The sequence below is a fragment of the Hemicordylus capensis genome, chromosome 15 (genome assembly GCF_027244095.1).
Source record: "Hemicordylus capensis ecotype Gifberg chromosome 15, rHemCap1.1.pri, whole genome shotgun sequence".
NCBI lineage: Eukaryota > Metazoa > Chordata > Lepidosauria > Squamata > Cordylidae > Hemicordylus > Hemicordylus capensis.
In genome coordinates, this window is record NC_069671.1 from 3,000,339 (window position 1) to 3,027,648 (window position 27,310).

The 27,310-nt window shown below is 52.9% G+C and overlaps 1 protein-coding gene across 11 annotated transcripts in view; it reads left to right on the forward strand.

The window, feature by feature from the left end:
• OSBP2 (oxysterol binding protein 2) overlaps positions 1 to 27,310 on the forward strand; it is a 155,904-nt gene that overhangs the window by 123,989 nt on the left and 4,605 nt on the right. For 10 of the 11 annotated variants that reach the window (XM_053279620.1, XM_053279615.1, XM_053279611.1 and 7 more), the window contains 7 exons: positions 10,990 to 11,182; positions 13,587 to 13,710; positions 15,124 to 15,190; positions 16,765 to 16,929; positions 20,893 to 21,138; positions 25,193 to 25,313; positions 26,065 to 26,168. In XM_053279620.1, the coding sequence (XP_053135595.1) occupies positions 10,990 to 11,182; positions 13,587 to 13,710; positions 15,124 to 15,190; positions 16,765 to 16,929; positions 20,893 to 21,138; positions 25,193 to 25,313; positions 26,065 to 26,168 (1,020 nt within the window). Of the gene's footprint in view, positions 1 to 10,989; positions 11,183 to 13,586; positions 13,711 to 15,017; positions 15,191 to 16,764; positions 16,930 to 20,892; positions 21,139 to 25,192; positions 25,314 to 26,064; positions 26,169 to 27,310 lie in introns of those variants that run through there. The other variant, XM_053279622.1, reaches the window with a different exon arrangement.

Here is a 27,310-nt window from a genome sequence, read left to right on the forward strand (position 1 = left end):
GAAGTTGCGCCTCTGCCCCCCTGACCTGGAGCAGCATTCGAAAGCATGGTCATTCTTGGAGGTTCTGTAGGGCTGTGAGGCGATAGGGAGCTCAGAATGGGGTGTTTGAAGTTTGTTTTTCCCCTTCCTTCCCCTTAGATGTTGCTTAATGTAAAGGTAAAGTTGTGTCGACTCGTGGCGGCCACAGAAAAGCCCTGTGGTTGTCTTGGGTAGAATACAGGAGGGGTTGACCATTGCCTCCTCCCACGCAGTATGAGATGATGCCTTTCAGCCTCTTCCTCTATCGCTGCTGCCCGATCTAGGCGTTTCCCATAGCCTGGGAAACAAACCAGCAGAGATTCCGAACCGGCAACCTCTGGCTCTCTAGGCAAGTCATCTCCTCGCTGCGCAGCTTGTATATATCAACCACTCTTTATTGGTACAGTCACCGACCAGCAAAGCTTGTATATGTCACCAGAGCTGGGTTTTAGGAAACCGTTGCATCTGTCTTTGTCCTTCTGTGTGCAGAGACAGGAGCTGGCAGCCGATGGGGGCCTGGGTCTCGGCCCTTCTTCCGCTACTGGGGGGAATGAGATCCCTCCCTCCCTCCCCGGAATAGCACATGCAGCAGCAACCATCAGTCAGGTCCTGTGACCAGAAGCCCCGTTTCTAAATTGGGAGGAACTGCATTGCCGTGAAGACAAGAGGGAATTGCCTGTATGCTACCTTGAGCTCCTGAACGTAGCTTAAGCTCCCTGTGGTGCTATCTCTCAGTCACCGGGATCGCTTGGCATGCAAGTTCTGAGAGGGTTCTTGGCCGCCCTTTACCACGGAATCCGGGAACCAGAAGATCGAGGGGGTGTCGCTCCCGGCTGCCTGTCGCATGTTGCAACGTACCCTGAGGAGGAGTTATAGGAACTTAGGAAGCTGCCTAATGATGAGTCAGGCCCTTGGTCCATCTAGCTCAGTATTGTCTACCCGGACTGGCAGCAGCTTCTCAGGCAGGAGTCTCTCTCTCTCAGCCCGATCTTGGAGATGTTGCCAGGGAGGGAGCTTGGAACCTTCTGCTCTTCCCAGAGTGGTGGCTCCATCCCCTGAGGGGAAGATCTTCCAGTGCTGCTCACACTTCTAGTCTCCCATTCATATGCAACCAGGGCGGACCCTGCTTAGCTAAGGGGACAAGTCATGCTTGCTGCCACAAGGCCAGATCTCCTCTCCTGAAAGGTCCCCTTTGCTAAGAAGGGTCCACCCTGATTTGCATTTGAATGGGAGCCACATGTGAGCCCTGTAAGATATTGCCCTCAGGGGATGGGGCTGCTCTGGGAAGAGGAGAAGATCCCAAGTTCCCTCCCCGGCATCTCCAAGACAGGGCTGAGAGAGACTCCTGCCTGCAACCTCGGAGAAGCCGCTGCCAGTCTGTGTAGACAATCCTGCGCTAGATGGACTAAGGGTCGGACTCAGTATATGGCAGCTTCATAGGTCCCTCCTTTCTATCTATTCCATCAGCAGTTTGCACTGATCCTGCAGCACAAATATTAGTTTGGAGAAGTGATTCATTGAGACTAAGAAGTGTCTGTTGTGGTTGGAAGGGCCATCTCCCAAGCTGTGAGTCCCAGAGTTTCGGTGTGTGTGTGTATGCTTGGTTCGTCCCTGCCAGCAGGCCATGGCTGTTTCCACTGCTTGCTTCAACAGAAGGAATGTAAACGGTCTTTGGATCTCTGTTGGATTCTTGCATGCTGAGGGGAGGGCATTTAATAGCAGCGCCAACTGACAGTCCAATGCTTGGATTGTCTCAAGACTGATCAAGTTCTGTTCCTGCAAGGACCTGCCAAATAATAATAATAATAATAATAATAATAATAATAATAATAATAATAATTCGATTTCTATACCGCCCTTCCAAAAATGGCTCAGGGCAGTTTGCACAGAGAAATAATAAATGAATAAGATGGCTCCCTGTCCCCAAAGGGCTCACATTCTAAAAAGAAACATAGGACACACACCAGCAACAGTCACTGGAAGTACTGTGCTGGGGGTGGAGAGGGCCAGTTTGCAGGATGGATGCCGTTGGCAGCTGGGGTAAGAGGATCACCCTTCGCCAGGTCACTGTAGTGCTCTGTTGCAAATGGCCCCTTTGCTGCCCTGTTTCCCCCAAATGGCGGGTTTCTCCGTTGTCTCCACAAACGTGCCTCAGCCCAACCCGGCTACGCTCTCGTCCTCCGCGCCTGATCACGGCCCCTGCATCACCGCCCGGGCCCGCTTAATGCCAGGCGTGGGGCTTGTGTCACTCCCTCCCTTGCCAGCCCCCCCGGCCCAGTTAAAGGCCCCTGTACAGCTTCTCTCCGCACGCCGTGCTTGGAGAGCGCTTTCTTGTGCCTGGCGCCGCAGAGCGCTCTCCCAAGGGGGCTTGTTAGTGGCGGATCTGCTTTTGGAAGCCAGCCAGACCACAGGGCAGGCCGCTGTCACACTGCTCAGCAACTCACCGGCGGTCCCGCTGCTGTACCTGCTCCCTGGTTCTTCTGCCCTGGAAGAGTGGAAAGACGGGCAGTTTGGGGGAAAGGGAGAGTGGGGGTCCCTGTGGGTCGCCAGGCAGCACTCGGAGGACCATGACGGGATGAAAGTGCATGGAAAGCACATCTCAGCCTCCGAGCACAGGGCTTCCCAGCCGTGGAATCCTCCTCAGAGGCCATGGCGGGGAGGGGGGTGATGGGCGCTGTAGTTCAGCATCTGGGGGCCTAAGTTTGAGAACCCCTGCCCTACTCCTTGAAAACATAAGAACAGCATGGCTGGGTCAGACCGATCTAGTCCCGCATTCTGGTTCGCGCAGTGGCCCACCAGAGGCCTCCGAGAAGCCCACAACCCGGAGATAAAGGCCAGCTCTCTCTCATGCTGTTGCTCTCCCTGCAATAGGAACTCGAAGGCATCCGGCCTCTGAGGCTGGAGGTGGCCTGTAGCCACCAGACTAGTAGCCATGGATAGACTGTGAATTTTTCAAAGCCATCCAAGCTGGTGGCTACCATCACCACATCCCATGGGAGAGAATTCCATAGGAACAGCGGAAGCTGCCATATACTGAGTCAGGCCATTGGTGTATCTAGCTCAGTATTGCCTACACAGATGGGCAGCGGCTTCTCCAAGGTTGCAGGCAGGAATCTCTCTCAGCCCTGTCTTGGAGATGCTGTCAGGGAGGGAACTTGAAACCTTCTGCTCTTCCCAGAGCGGCTCTATCATCCCCTTAGGGGCAATATCTTCCAGTGCTCACACATCAAGTCTCCCTTTCATATGCAACCAGGGCAGACCCTGCTTAGCTAAGGGGACAATTCATGCTTGCTCTCACAAGACCAGCTCTCCTCTCCTCGATTGATTATGCGCTGTGTGAAAAAGTGCTTCCTCTTGTCAGTCCTAGATTTCCTGGCCATTGGTTTCATGGGATGTCTCCTGATTCTAGTGTTGTGTGTGAGGGAGAAAAATTTCTCCCAATCCACTCTTTCCACACCATGCATGATTTTATAGACCTCTCTCATGTCTCCCAGCAGTCGTCTTTTTTCTAAACTAAATAGCCCCAGGTGTTGTAGCCTTGACTCATCAGGAAGGTGCTCCAGGCCCCTGATCATCTGGGTTGCCCTCCTCTGCACCTTCTCCAGTTCTACAATGTTTTTCTTTAGATGTGGTGACCAGAATTGTACGCAGTACTCCAGGTGTGGCCACACCATCGTTTTGTAGAAGGGCATTATAATATTCGCCGTTTTACTTTCAGTCTCCTTCCTAATGCTCCCTAGCAGAGGAGCATATGCTGTCCCACAGCATATCCAGAAGGGGGAATTGGTGGTGAAGGTAGCCCCAGTGTAACTAAGTTGTATTGCTTGGTGTGAGCTACGCTGGGGGTCCCTTCTGGTGGGACGGCCATCCAGCTCCAGCAAAACGAGCACCGACAAACTGCACTGAGACTACAAACTACAGAATGAGTTTTGTTCTGGGCAGCAGCACCAAGGCAGTGTGTGCGCATGTGCATTCAGAATGGGGCCGTCCTGATTCTACCTGAGCGGGATCTAAAGTTAACTGAGCGGACATCAAAAACCGTGTGAGCTCATGCGCACACGCCCTAGAGAGGACACTGCAGCTGGGCTCTCTTTGCCTCCCCCCCCCCCCCCGCTGATCTGTGTGTGCAGCTGAAGGCAGAACGTCAAGAAAATGTGTGAGTCACCAAAGGGAGTGTGTTGGTCGGACAGAGGCAAGGGCGCTGGTTTCTGGGGCAGTGTTCCACTGACATGGTTCGTGGGGCGGGCTGCTGGCAATAAGCACCAGATTTGCTGGCCAGGATCGGCCCAGGTCTCCAGTCTGGTAGTGGCCGCTAACTAGAAGCAACTCAGAAGCCCTGGTGGAGAGGAGAGCTGGCCTTGGGGTAGCCAGCATGACTTGTCCCCTTAGCTAAGCAGGGTCTGCCCTGGTTGCATTTGAATGGGAGACTAGAAGTGTGAGCACTGGAAGAGATTCCCCTCAGCAGGGGATGGAGCTGCTCTGGGAAGAGCAGAAGGTTCCCAGTTCCCTCCCTGGCAGCATCTCCAAGATAGGGCTGAGGAGAGACTCCTGCCTGCAACCTGGGAGAAGCCGCTGCCAGTCTGTGCAGACAATACTGACTAGATGGACCAAAGGTTTGACTCAGTATATGGCAGCTTCCTACGTTCCTGTGTGTTCGTAGCTGATGACAACATGTGTTATTGCCTAGCCTTCTACTTAATTTAAATGTATGCATGGTGTGGAGGGAGGGGATAGAGAAAATTTTTCTCCCTCTTTCATACTAGAACCAGGGCCCATGAAATTCAGGACTGACAAAAGGAAGTACTTTGTCACGCCACGCCTAATTCATCTCTGCAATTCTCTGCCCTGGGATGTGGTGATGGCCACCAATTTGGATGGCTTTAAGTGGGGCTTAGAAAAACCCATGGAGGACAGGTCTGTCAGTGGCTACTAGTCCTCATGGCTAGAGGCTACCTGCAGGCTCAGAGGCAAGATACCTCTCAGTACCAGTTGCAGGGGAGTAACAGCAGGAGACGAGAGGGCAGGCACAGACCTCTTGCCTGTGGGCTCCCCAGAGGCATCTGGTGGGCCACTGTGGGAAACTGGATGCTGGACTGGATACGCCTTGGGCCTGATCCAGCAGGGCTGTTCTTAGCTTCTGGTTAGATTTCTTCCCTGTGGAGTCAGTTGTAACCTTTTTTGAGGTGGCGAAATGGTGTGAGAGTGTTGTCCATTTCCGGGGCGAACCCTTGGAACTCTTTCTTGGCACGGTTCAGTTTTTGAACTGGTAGAAGCCTGCTGTGGTGGGCCCCGATCAGCCGTCGCACACATCACATCACCACACCTCCCACCTGTCCCCAGTCCTCCCAAAAGGCCTGCCTGCTGCTTCTCCGTCTTTTGGGATGACAGAACCATAGACAAATGTGAAATATATGTATGTTTTCCCAGACATTCTTTTACAGACTTGACAGTTCAGTCTGGCTGGGACCATTGCGTGTCCCATCACATCAAAGGGGTTTGTGTGTGTCTGTGTGTAAAACTGTTAAATTTGAACCAATAATTCAGTAACTTGAACCTGAAAGTAACCTGCTCGCGACCTGCATGGCTTCGGTTCCATTCCAGCTCAGGGAACATGGCTTGGTTTCATGGCTGGTTCAGGTTTAGTTTGACTCTCTGCCAGGAGACCTTTCGCTCTGGGCCAGTTCCGTCTGTCAAGGGCCTGGTTAAAACCCTGCCGTGCTCTGCTGTGCTTTGGACCACCTTCAGCCCAGGCAGCTGGGTGATCCTCACCACCTCCTGATGCTGCCCTCTCCAAAGGCAGCCATTGTTGTGACACGGAAAAGCTTTGCTGTGCTCAGCAGTCAGCACCACGGACAGCTCCCGAGGATGATGCTTCATGTGGTGCTGCCCTAGCGAGCTGAGCTGTTTTCCGAGGGGGCAGCCGAGGTCTCGGACACCAGGGGCTCTAAGGGGGCAGGGCCTGCAGCTGAATTGGCCCACTCACTCCCCTGAGCATTTGGCCATGCTGGATTGCAAACCAGCTGGCTGTTCGGCATGGGGCAACGTTTTCCAGCTTTCTGTTACCTGAGCAAGTAAGGAAAGGGAGGAGGAGAACTGGTCTTGTGGTAGCAAGCATGAATTATCCTCTTTGCTAAGCAGAGTCTGCCTTGGTTTGCATTTGGATGGGAGACTCCAGGTGAGCGCTGTACGGTCTTCCCTTTAGGGCAGGCCTGCTCAACTTCAGCCCTCCAGCTGTTTTTGGACTGCAGCTCCCATCATCCCCAACCACAGTGGACAATAGTCAAGGAGGATGGACGTCATAGGCCAACATCTGCACAGGGCCAAAGTTGAGCAGCCTTGCCCTAAGAGGACGGGGCCATTATTCAGTGGAAGAGCATCTGCTCACACGCAGAAGGTCCCAGGTTCCCTCCCTGGCAGCATCTCCAGGTAGGGCCAGAGAAGACTCCTGCCTGTCATCTTGGAGAGCCGCTGCCAGTCCGTGTCGGCAATACTGAGCTAGACGGGCCACAAATAAGGCCTCTTCCTGTCTTCCTAAGTGAGGAAAGTGTCAAGGGCACATAAACAGGACGCTGGCCTTACGAATGCAGGTGCCACTTTTGCTAGAATACGTTGGTCAAAGCAAACTGGACACCAGGGCTCAGTGGTGCTCTGCATAAACAAGTTCTTAAAATCCTGTGCCAAGATGGATGAGCTTCTCACGGTGGGAAACTCCTTATTTTATTGTCTTCCGCGCGTGTATGTATAAATAAATGATCAAAGTCCGGGAGGGGCAGGCAGATGGCCACGCACAGTCTTCGGCGCGTTCTGTCTTAAGACGCCAAGGCGGCCTTGGAACCCGTCCCTGCCTTCGTGTTCCTCCTTGCAGCCCACCGGGAGGATGAGCGGCAGGTGAGTGGGCTGCCTCACGTGCTCGACGCCTTGGCAACACTGCCATCCGGCCAAGACGTGTTGCTGCCGCTGCGGCAGGTAACCAGATCGCAGCACTGACCTTCCCATCTCGGGGACGCGCCTGTCTGCCTGAAATCGTCGTAGCGGTGCTGACGGCATCCCGTTATTCCTTCCTGTCTCCGAGCTGTCAGCGCCCCTTTATTAATCCTTCATGTAGCCGCCTGGCTGTTTCCTCACGCCAGTCTGCTCATTCGCTGAAGAAACCTTTCAAAACCAGAACTTTGATTTCTCTTCCTTCTGTTTCTTTGGTGAGAATAGCAATTCACTTTCTCCGCAGCCGACTGGTAGTGATCTCGACTCTTCCGTCTTTTCTTCTTAGAGGTCACCATTCAGTCAGGGCTTCTTATCAAATGTTGCTAAAATGTGGGCCTTTTATTTCTGTGGGTTCTGGTCATACTTTGATTTGATCTCTTATTTTGCCCTGATTGGATTAGTGCTGTGCTCCTGTAGCCAGACTTCCATATTCCCACCGGAACTGCTTGTCTCTGTTTTGCAGTCTGATACAACTGTTATTTTCCTGTGCAAAAATGGCCACCGGTTTCCTCTCCTTCCACATTCTAATTAAGATTCTAATTAAGATAGGGAGGAGAGCTGGTCTTGTGGTCGCAAGCATGACTTGTCCCCTTAACTAAGCAAAGTCTACCCTAGTTTGCTTTTGGATGGGAGACACCATGTGTGTAAGATATTCCCCGCAGGGCATGGAGCCGCTCTGGGAAGAGCAGAAGGTTCCAAGTTCCCTCCCTGGCAGCATCTCCAAGATAGGGCTGAGAGAGATTCCTGCCTGCAACCTCAGAGAAGCCGCTGCCAGTCTGTGTAGACAATACTGAGCTAGATGGACCAAGGGTCTGACTCAATATATGGCAGCTTCCTATGTTCCTAATTTCTGTTACTGGATTTCAAGAGCATTTACTCTCTGGCTGCTGTTTATCTTTCACCTCTGACTTCTGTATTTCCCTCCTTGGTATTTGCATTGGTCCGGTTTTCTGTTGCTTTTTTCATCTCGTTCTTCCTCCATTTTATATCTTTGTGCTTTTTTTCTTTTATTGCTGTTTTTAGCTGTAGAACTCTTTACCGCCCAATATTTATTTAATTATCTCTCTAAAGAGAGAGAGAGCTTGGCTGCCTCTTCCAATTTTTTATTTAGCTTTTATATTTCATTTATCTTTTTCTTTTTAGTTTTAGTCCTAAATTAAATTGCGTGCCTGCTGGGCAGGGCCTGCCTCTGTGTTTCACAGTGCCTCTTTTAAAAGCTTTCTGACAACAACAAATTGCTATCGTTTTTATTTTGAATATTTTATTTTTCAAACTACAAACACGAGCCTGCCTGGCTCCCCTGGCTCCTTGTAGCTTGGCCGAGCATTAATATGGAAATCACCAGCTGTCCCCAGTTGCGGAGGAAGGAATGTTTTCAAATATGTAATACATTTGAGAACATCACCTGTAATTACAGAGCTTCATTCCAGAGCCTTTTAAGACTCTTACACTAAAATAAAATAAAAAACACCATTTATGGTGCCGGGGAGGATTAGAGAGGAAAGGAGATCAATTGGGCTTGGAGGTTCGTGAACAAGATAAGCAGCTAGCGGAGGGCAATTTTGGCACTGATTAGTCTCGGTAAGCTTCCTACAGGGGTGTAGCTTAATGCAGGTTGGGATGGGCGCTGGGACAGATGTGCTGCTCCCCAGACTTTTGCTGCAGAAGGAAAACAAAGTAAAAATAGATACTGGCTCCTGCCTTAACTGCCTCGTCGCAGCTCACGTCAACCTTCTTCCCTTGCCTTTTGCTCTGTCCTCCTCGGCCTGCCCCTTGCTTTCTGTTCTAGCTTATTTTCTACCCGTACAAACCCCAGCCAGCTTCAGTAATGGAGATCACTCACTGAGGCTGTTCTCACGTGTGCCCTAACCCAGGCTAGTGACGCTCAGCTGGGTTAGGCTGTGTAGCAGTGCAGGAGAACCGCTGGGGTCGGGCCAGATCCTGGCAGGGCCAGATCCTGGCAGGGCAGGGCAGGGTCTTGAAGCCCGGCTCTTAGCCGCAAGAACCACGAGAACAGTTCTTGTGTTGTGAGAGAGGGAGAAGAAATCCTCCCCATCTACTCTCTGCATGCCATGCAGAATTTTACAGGCCTCCATCATGTCTCCTTCGAGTTGCCTTTTTCCTGAGCTGCAAAATCCCAGGTGTTGTAGCTGTGCCTCATCGGGAAGGTGCTCCAGGCCCCTGATCCATCCCGGTTGCCTTCTTCTGCTGCACCTTTCCCGGTTCTACAATGGCCCCTTTTGTGAGACGGTGACCGGAACTGCACACAGGTGCTCTTGCTTCCCCTCCATGCAAAAGGGAGCTATGAGTGGGCCGGGGAGGGGGGAATGCTTCTTGTCCAAACTAGACATTTAGTTTTTTAAAATTTGAAGTGTGTGTGTGCGCTCATCCTGCGCCCGAGGGAAGGTGTCGGCTAGGCATCCACGTGAATATGTGGGCAAATAATCCCGACCCTTCCCTGGGCACCCTGGAGTGGTGTTTCCCCCTGCTGGAAAAGCAAGCTGGAGAAAAGGCTCCACCACTATGGTTTCTCCCCTCTTGCAGTAATAATTCTGGGGTATGAAAATGCCAGGGTCCAACTCAGACAAAGGATAGCTGATATGGAGTGTCAAACTGATCAGGGCTCTATTCCTGTTGGTGTCCATTCGGGCAACCTTGTTCTGAGTTTCAACCCTGCCAGATACCTAAACCAGATAACTGTGCCAAAATCCTGCAGATCTCTGACACAGGCACGATGCAACGCCTTGCAAACAGCAGTCCTTGGAGGGAGATTTAAAAAAAAAAATCCCCTACAAAGAATGTACTTGGCTCTGTGAATTGGGAGATATTGAAACAACGGCTCACGTGTTCCTTTATTGTCAGTTTAACCGAGATATACGGCGTAAACATATAACCCCTTTTATTAGCTGCCATCCAGGTTGTACAGATTCTTTTTGTCTTGATTATCTTTTAACTGACCAGAAAGACTTGAGAGCTTATAATGTGGCTGAGTTCTGTTTAATAGCCAGTAAAATTCACCAGGAGGCTTTACAGACAGGGCTGTTGCTCCGAATCTCCTTCAGAAGAGAGTGTGTGTATTCACACACCAGCCAAGCTTACCCCCGAAGTCCCTTCAAGATTCTTGGACCCACTCCACACACACATCGGGCTTTGTGATGTGAATTCTAGCTTATCTTGCCTATGTCCGGGTTTTAAAAATGCTGGTTTTAAGCTACTTTTTTTGAAACCGCTGGAGCAAATAGGGAGAGAGACTGGCGTAGAATCATTAGCCTGATAAGAGGGATGCTCTCTTTAGAAATGCAGATATTGCTCTTTAGGAAGCTCTCTCTCCCCATCCCCTACAGTGGCTAGAAGGAAAACACGGAGGCATCCCATGTGAACTTGTTACGAAACAAAACCCGAGAGCAGAGGGCAGGGCCTGCTTCGCTCAGTGCCTGCAAGTGTAGTTCAAAGTGGCTTTGCTCAACATTCACTCTGAAGCATGAAGCCATGTGTGAATAATTCTCAGGAGTTCATTAAGAATCATTGTTAATTGATCGTTATGCTTAACCATGTGCTTAACTACTGTATCATAACCCTTTAGGTTACGTAGACTTTTTTTTGTTGGGCTTCTGTTTGTAAACAGAAGTCCCCTGCGAACTGGGCAAAGAGGCACCTTTTAATGTGGCGATTCTCTTTATTGAGCAGGGGGAGAGTAACTGGCCCCGTCCACCCCCAGCACAACATCCCTCCAGTGACTGTTGCTGGTGTCTCTCTTACGTTTCTTTTTAGATTGTGAGCTCTTTGGGAACAGGGAGCCCTCTTATTTATTTATTTGTTATTTCTCTATCTAAACTGCCCTGAGCCATTTTTGGAAAGGCGGTCTAGAAATCAAACAAAGAATAATAATAATAATAAATGTGCCGGCAGACTGTAAGAGCTGAACTGCATTGAGCTGCCCCCGCTTGGCCTCCGTCCTCGTCTGACCTCCATCCTCTTGTTCCCCGCCAGGCCTGCCGGGACTTCCTGGAGTTAGCCGAGACCCACAGCCGGAAGTGGCAGCGAGCCCTCCAGTATGAGCGGGAGCAGCGGATCCGCCTCGAGGAGACCATTGAGCAGCTAGCCAGGCAGCACAACAGCTTGGAGCGGGCCTGCCGGGGAGCGCCCGGCCTCGCCTCGAATCCCGTCAGCCACGTACCCAAAGGTGAGCTCCCTCCACCGGGTCCCGTCTCCAGCAGAGTCGCCTCCGGGCAGGCAGTGGAGCAGCAAACGCCTTCTGCTCTGCGGGCCGCTCTCTTTCTCTTTCTCTGCAGAGCCATGCAGCTGGGCTCTGGAGCGCGGTGCGGTTAAGCCAACTCTCCTCCGCTGTCCCGAGGGGTTTTGGGGCAGTGGGGGGCAGGCACCCCCCCCAACCAAAGACTTGGCCCTTTCGGAGGAATAGGGGGGCGCCCTCTTTCCGCGCCTCTCTAGCTGCCGAGGATGACGGGCAGATCCCCTTTCTCCGTCCGCTCTCCCAGTTTTCCTGCCGCTCCTAGGAGTAGAGGAGTTGGCGGAGTTCTCTGTGCGGGGCCGGCAGCAGAGCCGAGAACTGCTGGGCCCAGGAGGGCAAGGGCGTCGCTCCGTGGCAGGAGCCCATCGGCTTGGCATGCAGGCGGCTCCGGTGTGATCCCTGGCAGCATCTCCAGAGAGGGCTGGGAAAGACCCCCTCTCTGAACCCCTGCAGAGCAGCAGCCAGTCGGGGCAGGCAGGACTGAGCTAAGTAGAGAGCTATGGCCTGACTCGGTCTGTGGCAGCTTCCCATGTTCACCACCACTTCTCAGTCCCAGTCGCAATGGCTGCAGGCAGGGCTGGGCCCATCCACAAAGTCGACCTGGGCAGTTCGTTGGGCCCCCAGTTCTTGCCAGGCGGGCATAAATGGTGCCCGCATATAGCACGGGAGGTTCTTCTTGTATCTCACCCCTGGCGTATCACACTGTGTTGGGGAGACGCAGTCCTTCACTCTGCTCCCCAAAGGGCCTGCAGATTCTGACCCCCCCCCCAAAAGACACAGTCTCCTTTGCTCCTGGCACCTTAGGGCCCCCCCCCCCTCGACAGCTAGCCTCATAAGCTGCCCCCCCTCTCTGGAAGAGGAATGGAATTGCAATCATTTCCAAACAGAAATGGTCCCAGGCTGGCCTTCCAGATTATCAGCTGCCTCTGGGGTTAGCATTTTGCCCCCCAGAATAGACTGGGGACTCTCTCCCACGACTACGACGACTACTATGGATATTTATATACTGCTCTTCAAGCAAAATTTCTCAAAGCGGTTTACATAGAAAAACAAACAGTCCATCAAGAAGACGGCTCCCTGTCCCCAAAGGGCTCACAATCTGAAAATAAACGCAAGGTAGACACCAGCAACAGCCACTGGAGGGATGCTGTGCTGGAGCTGGATAGGGCCAGTTGCTCTCCCGCTGCTATAATCCATAGATGGGGCTGAATAAAATTTACGGGTGATCAGGCTTCTGGGATCCACAGCTTGAGGCTTACCTCCCTAGCCAGCCATTCTTTGTGGTTGCCATCAATAAGAGCCTGAGAAGAGCGCAGCTGGATCAGGCCCAACGCCTCTCGAGTCCAGCACCCTCGGGAAGCCCCACGACCAGGAGATGAAGACCTGCCCGCTCTCCTGCCGCTGCTCCCCTGCAACTGATCATTGAGGGCGTCCTGCCTCTGAACACAGAGGTAGCCTGTAGCCATCAGGACTAGTAGCCACTGATAGGCTTGTCTTCCATGGATTTGTCTAAACCCCACTTAAAGCCATCCATAAGGAGCAATCCCCTCAGATCCCTTTCTGGCACAGACACAGGCAGAGAGCTCAGGAGAGAAGCGGGTCGTCTTTGCACTGGGAGATGGGGAGGGTTAGAGATGGCTCCCCATCTCTCCTCCCCTACTCAGAAAGGATTCCTGCCATTTCTTACCTGCTCAGCGATGGCCGTGGAAAGGAGACCTCTGGGGAGGAGATCTGAGTGGTGCTGGGTGTCTTGCTTGCTAGAGGGTGGCGGACACTCACTCGCCCTGGCAAGCCGGCAAGTGGGTCCGGAGGGCTGAAATAACTAATAAATAAGATGGCTCCCTGTCCCCAAAGGGCTCACAATCTAAAAAGAAACATAAGAAAAGAAACCAGCAACAGTCACGGGAGGGATGCTGTGCTGGGGATGGAGAGGGCCAGTTACTCTCCCCCTGCTAAATACAAGAGAATCACCACGTTAAAAGGTGCCTCTGTTCTAGGGCACAGTCATTCAGTGTGTCTAGAAATCTGGCCTCTTTGTCATGACCTGGGTGTGAATTTACTACAGCTCTCTCTCTCTCTTTGACGCCTCCCTGATTTCCTTCTGCCAGTCACTGTCAGCGTTTTGGTCAGGAGTCTCCCGTCCAAATGCAGACCAGGGCAGAGTCTGCTTAGCAAAGGGGACCATTCATGCTTGCAACTGTGCAAGACCAGCCGCCTCCTCTCTCTTAAGCAAGGCAGTTGCTGCTGAAATTACTGCCTGCCTCTGTTTTGCCGGCCAAATGTGCTGACAGGTTTTGTGGGGCGTGGAGGTGCTCATCAGAGTCTCTTTCTGTGACAGCCGGGAACGTGCAGTCCGCAAAAGGGGAAGCCAGTGATGAAGATGAGGAGACGGAGTACTTCGATGCCATGGAGGACACCCCAGCTTTCATCACAGTAGCCGCAGATCCCTCCAAACATCTCAGGTCAGCCTGGCGACACACACGCCTCGCTCCGGAGTGCATGGCCGGCCCTTCCCACCCCGGAGGAGCGCAAGCTGCTTTCTAGCAGAGTCCACAGGTTGGCCCAGTATTTGTCTGCTCTGACTGGCAGCAGCTCTCGAAGATATGAGACGAGGGACTCTCCCATCCTCACCTGGAGATCCCTGAGATTGAACCAAGGTGGCATGCACAGCAGGTGGGGGGTGGTAGTAGATCATTTCATGGGGTAGTCATAGGCCATTAGAACAGAGTATAGATACATATAGGAAGGAAGGAAGGAAGGAGAGAGAGAGAGAAGGGAGAGAGGGATGGAAGGAAGGAGGAAGGATGGGAGGAAAGAGAGGGAAGGAAGGAAGAAGAGAGAGAAAGAAGGAAGGAGAGAGGGAATGAATTAAAAATAAGGAAGGAGAGGGAAGGGAGGGAAGGAAGGAAGGAAGGAAGGAAGGAGAGAAGGGAGGGAGGAAAGGAAGGAAGGAGAGAGAAGGAGGGAAAGAGAGGGAAGGAAGGAAAAAATGAGGAAGGAGAGAGAAGGAAGGAAGGAGAGAGAGAGAGAAGGGAGAGAGGGATGGAAGGAAGGAGGAGGGATGGGAGGAAATAGAGGAAGAAGAGAGAAAGAAGGAAGGAGAGAGGGAATGAAGGACAAATAAGGAAGGAGAGGGAAGGGACAGGGAGGGAAGGGAGGAGAGAGAAGGAGGGAAAGAAAGGGAAGGAAGGAAGGGAGAGAGGGAAGGAAGGAAAAAATAAGGAAGGAGAGAGAAGGAAGGAAGGAAGGAACACATCAATGAAATGATTAACAGAAGAAAGAAAACCCAAAGTTCCAGGTCTTGGGTCTAAACTTAGCAGCAGTGAAAGCAAACAGAGTTCACATATGTTTCTGCATCAACAAAAGATAGCACACACATTCTGCTCCAGAACCTGAAAACTGGCATATTAACTGAACCCCCCCCAAAAAAAGAATCCCCCCTTATATCCGCGGAGTCAGGGCAGTGCAGAATTCCCTGCACCACATCCCCAGCTTGGCTCTGCTTCTGAGCACCTGGGCGGTGGGCTGCTGGGATTCCATGAAGTCTCTCTGCTCTGGCAGGGGCGCTCCCACTGAGGTAGGGCCCCCCTCCAGCAGAGCCGGGATGGCTCCTCCCTGCAATTCGGGCGCCCCTTCCTTCCGTGCAGCTCAGCCCTTCCCGCGCCCGCCCGTCCCAGCAGGTGAGGTGTGGGGCTGAGAGAAGCCGGCTGGCTGAGAATGCCGGGCGGGGATTTGCATATCGGAACCGCCTCCTTTGTGACTCCCGCAGTGGCCTGTCCGGCGGGTGCGTCCGCAGCAGGCGGGAGAGCGTGGGCCCTGGCCGGGCTGATCATGCCCATCCTCACCTGCCTCCGCCGTCTGGTTGCTCTCCACAGGCGCACCGGCAGCAACCTGAGCGGGGCCAGCGAGGGCCGTGCCGATGACTGGACCCTGGAGGACAGCGTAAGTGCGCCTGGGCAAGGCTGAGCAAGCCGCGGGCGGGCGGGCGGGGGGTGCTGTCCAACTGGGGAGGGGGGAGACAAACGGGCAAGACCCCAGACTCTAGCCTTGTCCCTCCTCTCCGGCGACATTCCTGTCGGGTACGGCCTGATAGCCGCATGCCGAGAGCGCACGATTTCAAGCGTTGGCCCTCTTGGTTCCAGTGATGGCGTTTTCCGTCACTCGCGTGAGAGCTGGGGCTGTCGTGAATACGGACCCCTCTTAGGCAAACCCACATTCTGTCCAGGGACGGGGAGAGAAGGAAGTCTGGCGGTGCCACAGGCCCCCTTCCCTCACTGGTTAGTGGCTGCTTGGGGGTCACAAAGGTGATGCCTTTCCAGACTTCTGATTCAATAAGCTGGCCTTACAGGATTCAGATTGGATTGGAAATAAGACTGCTAATATTGTAAAGCCTTTCTAGAAAAAAAAAAGTCCCTGATGCGGCCACATCTGGAGTACTGCGTACAGTTCGGGTCACCGTATCTCAAAAAGGACGTTGTAGACCTGGGAAAGGTGTAGAAGAGGGCAGCCAAGATGATCCGTGGCCTGGAGCACCTTCCTTAGGAGGCAAGGCTACTGCATCTGGGGCTATTTAGTTTGGAAACAGACCTCAAAGGGGAGACCTGAGAGAAGTCTATAAAATTATGCACGGGGTGGATTGTGGAGAGAGAGAAATGGTTTGCCCTCTCTCGCAACTCTAGAACCAGGGGTCATCCCATAAAGCTGATTACCAGAAGATTTAGGGCAAACACAAGGAAGGACTTTCTCCCACAGCGCACTTTGGAATTCTCTGCCACATGATGTGGAATTCTCTGCCACATGATGTGGGGATGGCCGCCAACTTGCATGGCTTTAAAACAGGCTTAAATGAACATAAGAACAGCCCTGCTGGATCAGGCCCAAGGAAGCCCGTCTAGTCCAGCATCCTGTTTCCCACAGTGGCCCACCAGATGCCCCTGAGAAGCCCACAGGCAGGAGTTGAAAGGGGCCTGCCCTCCCTCCTGCTGTTCTTCCCCTGCAAGTGGAACTCAGAGGCATCCTGCCTTTGAGGCTGGAGGTGGCCTATAGCCCTCCGACTAGTAGCCGCTGATTGATCTCTCCTCCATGTAGTTATCCAAACCCCTCTTAAACCAATCCAGGTTGTTGGCTGTCACCACATCTCGTGGCAGAGAATTCCACTTATGTTCATGGAGGACATCTCCATGGCTACCTCCATTTATAGGAGGTAGCCATCGACTGATGGCTGTAGGGCACGTCCGAGCTCAGAACCAGGATGCCTCTGGATCCCAGTAGCAGGGGAGCAACAGCAGGAGGGAGGGCAGGCCTTCACCCCTTGCCTGCCGGCTTCCCAAAGGCTCCTGGTGGGCCATTCTGGGAAACCGTGTGCTGGACTAGACAGGCCTTGGGCCTGATCCAGCCAGGCTGTCCTTATGGACCGTTGAGACAGCTGCGCTCTGCACAGAACCACCCCCAAGGCAGTTTGCAGAATTGGTTGCGAGGCGGAAACTTGGACTTGTGTGGTTCTGCCCCCTGCCCAGGTCTTCGAGTGCTCCCCTCAAAGCCACTTCGACCCTTCGTGCAGAGATGCCACCCTCAAGAAGAGGAGACGCTGCCGCATCCCGGACAAGCCCAACTACAGCCTTAACCTCTGGAGCATCATGAAGAACTGCATTGGCAAAGAACTGTCCAAGATCCCGATGCCCGTATGTGATCCCTCCCACGCCCCGTTTCCGGGTGTGACCCCCTCGGCTTGCGCCATTGGCCTGCGCCTCCGTTCCAGCAGGGGTGGCGTTGAGACACGGGGCCTGATCCTCTGAGGAGGGGACGCGACTCCTCCTTTGGCTGAGACGGCACGCCAGGCACACTGCTCAAACATGACTTGAACCTCTGGCTCACCCCAGCAGTGGGGCGGAGGGCCAGGGGTGAGGAAGCAGCCAGGGGAAGGGGGGGCCTGGAGCCGTGTCCTTAAGAGATGGTTATTGGGCTTCGTTTGGGTGCGAAGCTCACATCCAGGGTTCCCTCTCACAGGGATTCCCAGATGTTGACTACAGCTCCCAGCATCCCCAAGCAAAAGCCGTTGCAGCTAGGGATTCTGGGAGTTGTGGTCAACAACCTGCTGACATCCCCTCTCAGCCCTGAGGGCAACCTTGAGCCAGTTATGACCCCTCCGCCTATCTCAGGGCTGGGTGGGAGGGTGGAAACGGGGGCTGGGGATACCTCCCCAAGCCCCTTCCTTTCATTCTGCCCTTCCTCTCTCAGTAACGACAACCTGCCGTATCGGCTGCACAACCTCGGCCCTCCTGGTGTTGGACTACAGCTCCCATCATCCCCAGCCACTGTGGCCAGCAGTGAGGGTTTCTGGGAGCCGTAGTCCAACATCTGCAGGAGGGCTGAAGGTGGGCGGCCCCGAAGTCAGTGTTTCCAGCCTTGGGTCCTCAGATGTTCGGCTGCAACGGCCACCGCCCCCCTTTGGCACGGTGACCGGAGAGGCTGGCCACTTTCGCCCAACCTCATCTGGGCCCCAAAGCTCCTCTATGGGAGGAGAGCTGGCCTTGTGGCAGCCAGCATGAATGGGCCCCTTGGCTAAGCAGGGTCTGTCCTGGTTTGCATTTGGATGGGAGACTACATGTGTGAGCAGTGGAAGATAATCCCCATAGGAGATTGGGCCACTCTGGGAAGAGCATCTAGGTTCCAAGTTCCTGGCAGCATCTCCAAGATCGGGCTGAGAGAGACTCCTGCCTGCAACCTTGGAGAAGCCGCTGCCAGTCTGGGTGGACAATCCTGAGCGAGATGGACCAAGGCCCTGACTCAGTATCCGGCAGCTTCCTATGTCCTGAGCCCACCGCTGCCCATCTGGCCTTTCCTAGCCTCACACTCTCAGATCTTTTAACCAGAGAGTCAACCTGGGATGCTGTGCACACGAGTGAGCCTCCCTCCCCGCCCTCTCTGTGTGTGAAGAGTTAGACCAGGCTGGACGGCAGATTGTGGCCACCGTCGTGGGTTTGGTTGTGGGTTTGTGGGCCACTGGCTGAGTGCAGCGCAGGCGTGTGGGTAGCGCAGCCTCTTCCACCCCCTCCCCAGCATCAAGCGGGTTCCTTTGTGTGTGTGTGTGTGGGGGGAATGTGGAACTCAGAAGCAGCCCCAGCTGCCCACGTGCCTAGGGCTCTGGACATCTGGCATGTGGGCCCGGGCCGGCAGCGCCCCAGCGGCACCCGGGCCTTGAGCAGCATCTGTTTGCGAAGCCATCCGGCCAATCAGGAGGTAACTGGATGCTTCCTTGTGCGCTTCCGAGCTCTGGAAAGCCGAGCGGCTTCCTGGCACAGTTCGCTCCAGGCCGCTGTTCCTGCCGCTTTTTGCAGGGAATGCACACCTACCGTTGGCTTCGCCATTGGCTCCTGTGCTGCCCTTCACGGAGGGGCCTGAGGCAGGCCAGCTGTGCCCCCTTGCCTGCCTCTCCGCCTCCTCCTGCGGCTGCTGCTGCTGCGTCTTCTACAGAGACATCAAAGCTGCTCTTGGAATCTGGGTTGTAATCCAGAATCGAGGAAAGGCTTGTTTGTTTGTTTTTGATTATTATTATTCCCGAGAAAATCTCACCTTTGGGTCAGCCTGTGGGTAGCCCTGCTGCTGCCCGTCCAGCCGCGGCTGCTGCATCTCCCCGGGGGGGTCTCTCTCCTCCTGCCTCCTCTCAGTGGGCCCTCTGCCTTGGGGCCTGCAGCCCCCGTCATCCCTGGCTATTTGGCCACTGGGGCTGGGGCTCGTGGGAGTTGCAGTCCAACAACCACTGCAGGGCCGGAGCCGTGCAGTCCTGGGGTAAAGGCCCCTGTGTGTGGAGGGGGACCAGCCGGTCTGGGTCGACAATACTGAGCTAGGTAGACCAAGGGTCTGACTCAGTCGATGGCAGCTGCCTATGTTCCTAATTACACACGAAGACCGTATCCCTGGCAAAGGACCCAGAAGCGCCTTAATAGCCCCTAGATTGCAGCTGATCAATAATCCCTCTCTCCAATAACCTGTGCCCAGAATGCCGCGAAAGAGCTGCCAAGTGGAGCGATCTCGTAAGTGCCTTGGAGCTGCCATTACAGCCCTCGCTGGCGGCAACAAACAGATTAAGTTCCCACAGGAGCTACACTGGGGTTATTCGGGGCTGCAATTTCGTGTTGGCGCCGCACGAAATCTTCCGCTCCTGCGCAGGGAATTTTCCGTGCCGGTGACAAAGGGCTCCCGTTAGAGACGGCCTCGTGCACAGACACGGTCTCTTTTGCAAGGCTGTCGTCTGTTTATGCATGATCCTTGTCTCTTGCCAGCATGGGGCTCCCCACTCGTGCTTCTCGCCTCGTTTGCTGGTCCGAGCCGCATAGCTGCCTCGGAGCTTTCACTGTGCCCCCCGGCTGCCCCTCGAGGCAAGCGTCCTTTCCCTCTCTGCTGACCTCCGCGCAGGAGGGCCCTTGAAGAGAGACGGAGCCCTGTGGGAAGAGCTGCATTTCCCGGCACTCTGTGCATGCCTTCTGAAAAGGTGCCGGGGCTCCCGAGGGCTCGGCTTCCCTCAAAGGAGCCCCACCACCACCACCACCTCTGCTGGGCAAAGCTCAGCTCTGCACCGTGGGAATGGCTGGCTCCATATGATCCCGGGGGACTGCACAAACAGATTACGCGCCCTGAGTAATTGCTTACTGGGCCTGGGTGTGGATTCAGCCTCGTCTGGTGTGTCGCCCATGCCCATTAAACAATCACTCCATGTGCTGCACTGGGGGTGAATGGATGCCGCTCCTGGCCGCCAGGTCTTGCGACGAAGAACACTGAAGTCTTGTTGGGAAAGGGCTGGGCTCGTCTCAGGCCCTGCTCATGACCCCGCCACTGACAGAGATCCGGTTGGCAGGGACTAGAGACGGGGGCCTTTTCGGTTGTGGCCCCTCGGCTTTGGAACGCCCTCCCTGAAGAGCTTCGCCAGGCTCCCTCCCTGAGTGGTTTTTTAGAAATCAGCTTAAAACACATCTTCTTAAAGAGGCTTTTTAATGTTCCATCTTTGGTTATATCTGGTCGGTTCTTTGGTTTTTAGTCTTTATAATTTTCCATTTTTAGCTTTTAAAATAACTTTTAATTTGAATTAATATATTTTGGGGGGTTTTAACCTGGCTTTTCACTTCTTTAATCAACTGGGTTAATTTTATTATGTTTACTGTATCTTGTGTCTGTTTTATGGTTGTGAGCTGCCCCGAGCAGTAGTGTTCTGGAGGGGCAGGGTATACCTATTTTAAATAAATAATAATAATAAGGAAAGAATGGCTGGGTGGGGGGTGTCATTCCTCAGGGGCCCAGGGACATTCCTCTCTCACCTCTGTTCAGTTGCAGCTGTGTCCCTGCCCACTGGCTTTTGCTGAAATGGAAGCAGGGATATGTCGGTAGAGACTGTGCCATGAATGCACGGACTGTGCAGTGTTTGGGTCCGAGCCCGGCTCCAAGCAGGCGGAGGCCGGCAGCTGACCTGGCCTCTCCTCTCCTCTCCTCTCCTCTCCTCTCTCCCCAACCTCTCCTCTCCTCTCCTCTCCTCTCTCCCCAACCTCTCCTCTCCTCTCCTCTCCTCTCTCCCCAACCTCTCCTCTCCTCTCCTCTCCTCTCTCCCCAACCTATTCTCTCCTCTCCTCTCCTCTCTCCAACCCCTCCCCCAGGTCAACTTCAACGAGCCGCTGTCCATGCTGCAGAGGCTGACGGAGGACCTGGAGTACCACGAGCTGCTGGACAAAGCCGTCAAGTGTGAGAGCTCGGTGGAGCAGATGTGTTTCGTGGCCGCCTTCTCCGTGTCTTCCTACTCGACGACGGTCCACCGGACGGCCAAGCCGTTCAACCCACTCCTGGGCGAGACCTACGAACTGGACCGCCTGGAGGAGCTGGGCTTCCGTTCGCTCTGTGAGCAGGTAAGGGGAAGAGACCGGGAGGCCCTTGGGCCGGGGAAGCGGCGTCCGTATTCTCTGCACCAAGGGTTCCAAGACCTGGGTCCCTGGTTTACATAGAAACCTAAATAAGGCATAAATAAGATGGCCCCCTGACCCAAAAGGGCTCACAATCTAAAAAGAAACATCAGGCAGACACCAGCAGCAGCCACTGGAGGGATGCTGTGCTGGGGTTGGATACCCAAATCACGCTGCAGGCACCCTGCGTTCCTTGGTTGGAAGGGCAAGATGCAAATGGGATCGGCTGAAATCAATGCTACAGGGCAGAATAGACCCTGTGTCGTCTAGGGACTCCCAAGAGTGTGGAAGACCCCTTTGGTCATCCTTTGAGTCGTCAAAATCAGGTGCCCTCAAAACCTGTTGGGGCCCCAATAAATCCACCCGTCAGGGACGCTGTCGCAGATTCTGAGCAGGGGGTAGGTCAAGATTTATTGTCACAGATTCTGAGCAGGGGGTAGGTCAAGGAGACCTCCATGGGTCAGTCCCAACTCGAACATTCAGTCGTTCAATGAAATCTTCAGCCCCACTTTTGAGGTCTACTCTACATTTTTCATCCTGGTGCCTTCCCTTCTCGGGAACAATTAATCTATGGAATTCTCGGCCACCGGCTTGGATGGCTCTAAAAGGGGTCTAGATGGATTCATGGAGGACAGGACTATCAATGGCTACTAGTCTTGATGGCTAGAGGCCACCTCCAGCTTCAGAGACAAGATGCCTCTCAATACCAGTTGCAGGGGAGCAACCGCAGGAGAGAGGGCATGCACAGACCTCTTGCCTGTGGGCTCCTCAGAGGCATCTGGAGGGCCTCTGTGGGAAACAGGATGCTGGACTAGATGGGCCTCCTTAGGCCTGATCCAGCAGGGCTTTTCTTACATTAAGTTCTTCTTTTCTTCCCTGTCCTAACCTAAGGCAAAGAGGTTGGGGTGTTTGTGTGTGTGCATTCTCATGCAGCATTTTTTTTCTTGGACCACTAATTCATCTCTGTGTACAGCTGAATGGAGCACAGAGTGCTCATTTCATATGTATATTATCATGGAGACTATAACAGCAATATTTCTGTTTGCCCTTCTTTCCCCCTCCCTCTCTCCCTCCTGAACTAAGTATTGATAATCTCCTGACTAATTCCAGTTATCCAAAGAGGATTTCCTCTTGCCGGCTTCAGGGGATTTAATAGAGTTATTTTTTAAAAACTGTATTCCCTGCTTTGCAATCCAGTTACCCTGGAGACTCTGGGCTATGACTGCTTTGCGCGTCATCTCTTAACTCAGAGGTTCTCCAACTTGGGTCCACAGGTATTGTTGGACTTCATCTCCCATCATCCTCCAGCCTCAATGGCCAAAGGCTGGGGATTATGGGAACTGGAATTCAGCAACGTCTGGGGACCCTTTCTTAACTCATTTATGGTGCCCAGTCTTGGGCACCGGAGCGAGTTGTGTTGCGTTAACGGCTCATGCTAGGCAGAGCAAAATGTGAATTTGATGTGCAGTTGCCTTGATACTGTTAGGCAACACTGCCTGAAGCAGAGAAGGCCGGTCTTCTTGCAAAAATCTCAGCAGCTCAGAGATCTCCCCCCTTCAAAATGCTTCTGTATACAACTGTTTATTTGCATTTCAAGATCTTTCTAATGTGGCCCAAACGTAACACCCAGGTACGGTAATCCTTATGGCTTAATGGTGATGCCACAAAGAGCCCAAGAATTTATTTTTATTTTTTTAAACATTTATATCACGCTCTTCCTCCAAGGAACTCAGAGCTGGGTACATGGTTATTTTTATCCTCACAACAACCCTGTGAAGTAGGTTAGGCTGAGAGATACATGACTGGCCCAGAGTCACCCAGCGAGTTTTATGCTTGGATGGGGATTCGAACTCAGGTCTTCCCGGTCCTAGTCCAACACTCTAACCACTATGCTATGCTGGCTCCTAGCTACCTTGGGATGTTTGGGGGGGCTACGGTCTTCTTGTCCATGTCGCTAGAGACATCTGTGGCTGTCAGTAGTCCCATGGGCTGTACATTATTTATTTGTGCTGTATGTTTGTATACTGCTTGCTGCTTGTCTCTGAGCAACTTACAACAAACATAACACAAATTAAAATGGGAATTTAAACATTAAAAACGGCTTGAAAACGAGCTTCAGTCCAACAAGCCTTGTTCAACGCTTGGGTCAATCTACGTGTCTTGAGGATCTTTTAAAAAGCTGCCAGAGATGGGGAGGCTCTTATTTCAGCAGGGAGCGCATTCCAAAGCCTTGGGGTGGCCACAGAGAAGGCCCGTCCCTGAGTAGCCTCCAGATCAGCTGGTGGCAAATTTATTTATTGTTTATTTATTTTATTGTTAGACTTATATACCACCTTTCATTAAAAACAATCCCAAGGCGGTTCCAAATGCAGGTGGGCCTCTCCAGATGATCTCAATGGGCAGCAGGGCTCCAAAAAGACGTTCTCTTAAATACCCTGGGCCTAAGCTGCTTAGGGCATTCTAGCTAATTACCAGTATTTTGCCCGGAAACGTATTGGGATAGGGTTGCCCTATTCTGGCTTTCCGAATCCGGGTGCCTAATTTGCATATTATGTAAATTGGCTTGAAAATAATTTTTGAGCCGAATAGTGACTGCACGTTTTGCTCCATAACTTCGCTTCTACAAGGGTTAGAGCTTAGTTGTTTCTTCCTCTTCCTCTTCCTCTTCCTCTTCTTCTTCATGACAGCTGAAATCCGGGTGAATCTGGGTGGGCTAAACAATCTGGGTGAAATACTTAAAATCCGGGTGGAACTTGGAATTTCGGGGGGGCATGGCCACTCTCTGTTGGGAGCCAGTGCAGTTCTTTTGGTATAGGTGTAAAGTGGTCTCTTCGAGATGCCCCAGAGACCAACCTGGCGGCCACAATTTGCGCCAACTGCAGTTTCCGGACGACATACCAAGGCAGCCCTACACAGAGCACATGGCAGTAGTCAAGTCTGGAGGTGACCAGCCTCTGCACTACTCTTCTGAGGTGCTTTATCTCAAGGTCTTGTATACCACCTGATGCACAACGCAGGCATCTGTGGGCTGGGTGTGCAGGAGAGGAATCTGGCACTGGATTTGGGCAACCGTTTGATGCCAGAGAGGACACTCTTGTCTCTTTTAAAGCAGGTTTTAAACCTAGAACATTGCAGGGACGGAAAGAACGTGTGGAAATGGTGGCTTTGTTTAAAACCTGCAGAACATCTGGCTTGAGACTCCAGGGTCAAGGGGAGGGAGCTTCTTCCCTGTGACTCCTGCCGGTCCTTCATAGGCCTTATTCCAGGGCTCCCAAATTTGGTCCTCCGCAGTGGCCAGTAGGGATGATGGGAGTGGTAGTTTTAACAGCAGCTGGAGGGCCGAGGTTGTGCACTCCCCGCCCCCTTCCCCCCCTTTCACACATGCCCTTCTAGAAGCAAAATTGCAACTCTGTAAGTTGTGTGAAGCACACTTTAGCAGCATTTGTCCAATATTCCTCGTTTCGGTCCGATGTCAGAATTCTGGACCGCTGCTTCTTTCAAGGCAGGGAGGTTTGTTTGATTGATTGATTGATTGATTGATTGATTGTTAAATTTATATATACCGCCTTTCATTAAAAACAATCCCAAGGCGGTTTACAAAAATTTTAAAAAAAACATACAATAAAAATGACAATAAAAATATTAAGCTAAAAATATAAAACAAATCTAATTTAAAATCTAAAACTATACATCGTTCTCAGACCCTCGCCATTCTGAGAAGCAACGAAGCTCAGGATCCTGCCCCTACGTTCCTGCTTTTAAGGAGCAAGGGGGCCCCTGCATCCCAAATTATTCTGTCTGTGTTCAGTTCTGCAGAAGTAGCTTGTTCTTTAAATGCAAATCCAGCAGTTCATTCCTTTGATCTTCAGTCGCTTAGCTTAACACGGTGTCATCTGGAGGAACCCATCTCAGTTTCCTCCCTTCTTTCGGCCACGTCCTTGCTCGTATCCCTTGCTCGTATCGGAGGGGTAACGCTGTCTGTTTCTCCCGGTTCCCCCAGGTCAGCCACCATCCACCAGCTGCTGCCCATCACGTCTATTCCAAACGAGGCTGGACGCTCTGGCAAGAAATCACCATCGCGAGCAAGTTTCGGGGCAAATACCTCTCCATCATGCCTCTGGGTAAGCAGCCTGCTCTCCCGAGAAAGGGCTGCACATCCTTGATGATGGAGCCGGGCTACTTGTGCCGTATCGGAGGGCTGGGTTAGTCAGCCCCTTGTGGGGAATTCCGTATCGGATGGATCTCCTCCTCCTGCGCTATGGCCCATTGGAAACCGTACGAGGTCTCTTTAAGTTGGCTGGTGACAGAGGCTCTCTACCTTGGGTCCCCAGATGATGTTGGACTACAACCCCCATCATCTCCAGCCACAATGGCCTTTGTTGTTGGACTACAACTCCCATCATCTCCACCCACAATGGCTGTTGACCATTGCAGCTGGGGATGACGGGAGTCGTAGTCCAACACCTGGGGACCCAAAGTAAAGAACTTCTGGCTTATGCAATTACACCAGGGTTGGGGCTGTGTGAATCTTTTATCAGCTTTAACATTGTGCATCTCTCCTTTTCCTTGATGTGGTGCATGTTCTTGGCTAACTGTTTCCGGGGATGCTGGGAACAGCTAGGCCCCGATCCGTCCCACAAGGCAGGCCTTGTGTCCTTGAGCTTGTCTTTTGGAACACGAGTGCATCTGTGCCAATGCACGGTGGTCCAAACGAGAGAGTGTGCCCGGTGGGACTTTCCCGTGGCAGCCCAGTATGCAGTGCGTCTTCGGGATGGCCGGTGGGGAAGGAGTGGGAAAGTGGGGTGTCACTCAGCGAGGCCGCCGCTTGGAGCCAAGGATCAGCGTCCCCCTCCTCTCTCTCCTCCCCTGTAGGAGCCATCCACCTGGAATTCCACTCCAGCGGTAATCACTATGTCTGGAAGAAGGTGACCTCCACCGTCCACAACATCATTGTGGGCAAGCTCTGGATCGACCAGGTCAGCCTCCCGTCAGCAATGCAAGAAGCCCCACCGTGTGTGTTAACCGATGCGGGGTGGAGGGAAATCGCGAGGGGTCCTGCAGAGCAAAGAGTGGAGGCCACACTGGGGAGGGGGGGGCTGAGTTGTGTTCCGGGCACAGGAAGCTGGCTTGGATTGTCTCCACTGACTTGCAGCGAGGTTGCAGGCAGCCCTGGAGATGCTGCCAGGGAGTGAACCGGGGGCCTCCTGCATGCAAGCAGGCAGATGCTCTTCCGCTGAGCGATGGCCCCATCCCTCAAGGGGAATCTCTCACAGCATTCGTCTGTAGTCTCCCATCCAAAGGCATATCAAGGCAGACCTTGCTTAGCTAGGGGGCCAATCTATGCTTGTGACACCAGACCAGCTCCCCTCGCCATTCGCTCCTGACCTGTCGCCCAGTGCGTTCCTTGTGCCCCTTCAGCCGTGATGTTGGGGGCGCGCCTAAAGAGGCAGCATTCGGATGCAGAGGTTTATCATGGCAGGCCTTCTCCTCCGTGAGCCAGCTCTCGCTCTCTTTCTGGGGCACGTGGTGGGAAGCGGAGGTCGGCCTGTCATGTCGCGCTGGGGCTCTTAACCTTGGGCCCCCAAATGATAATGGACTGCAACTCCCATCGCCCCCAGCCTTTGGCTGTTGTGTCTAGGGATGATGGGAGTTGTAGTCCAATGACATCAAGGGGTCCTAAGGCTGGGAGAACCCCTGATATAATCTAAGAAGCTCGTAGGTGAGGCCATTCCCTGACTGGCAAAGCCGTTTTGCATCATTATACTGATAAGAAAGTTCAAGAGATTAATAATAATTTATTTCTTGTTTACACAGTCAGACAGGTGTTATTGACTGGTTTGTTTTATCCAGACATCGAGTCCTTCCCAAGGACCTGGGATGGCTGAATTTTATCGTCAATACTGTTGGTTATTATAGATATTGTCGCAAGATATAGGCTGTTGTTGTTGTTGTTGTTGTTGTTGTTGTTGTTGTTGTTGTTGTTATTATTATTATTATTATTATTATTATTATACGTAATGGGATCTTTTATTAGTGTGCTTGCAAAAGGGAAATAAAAGAACACTGTTAAATCTGCAGGATTTCAACTGGAAACATGATTCATTTTATTCAATAATCG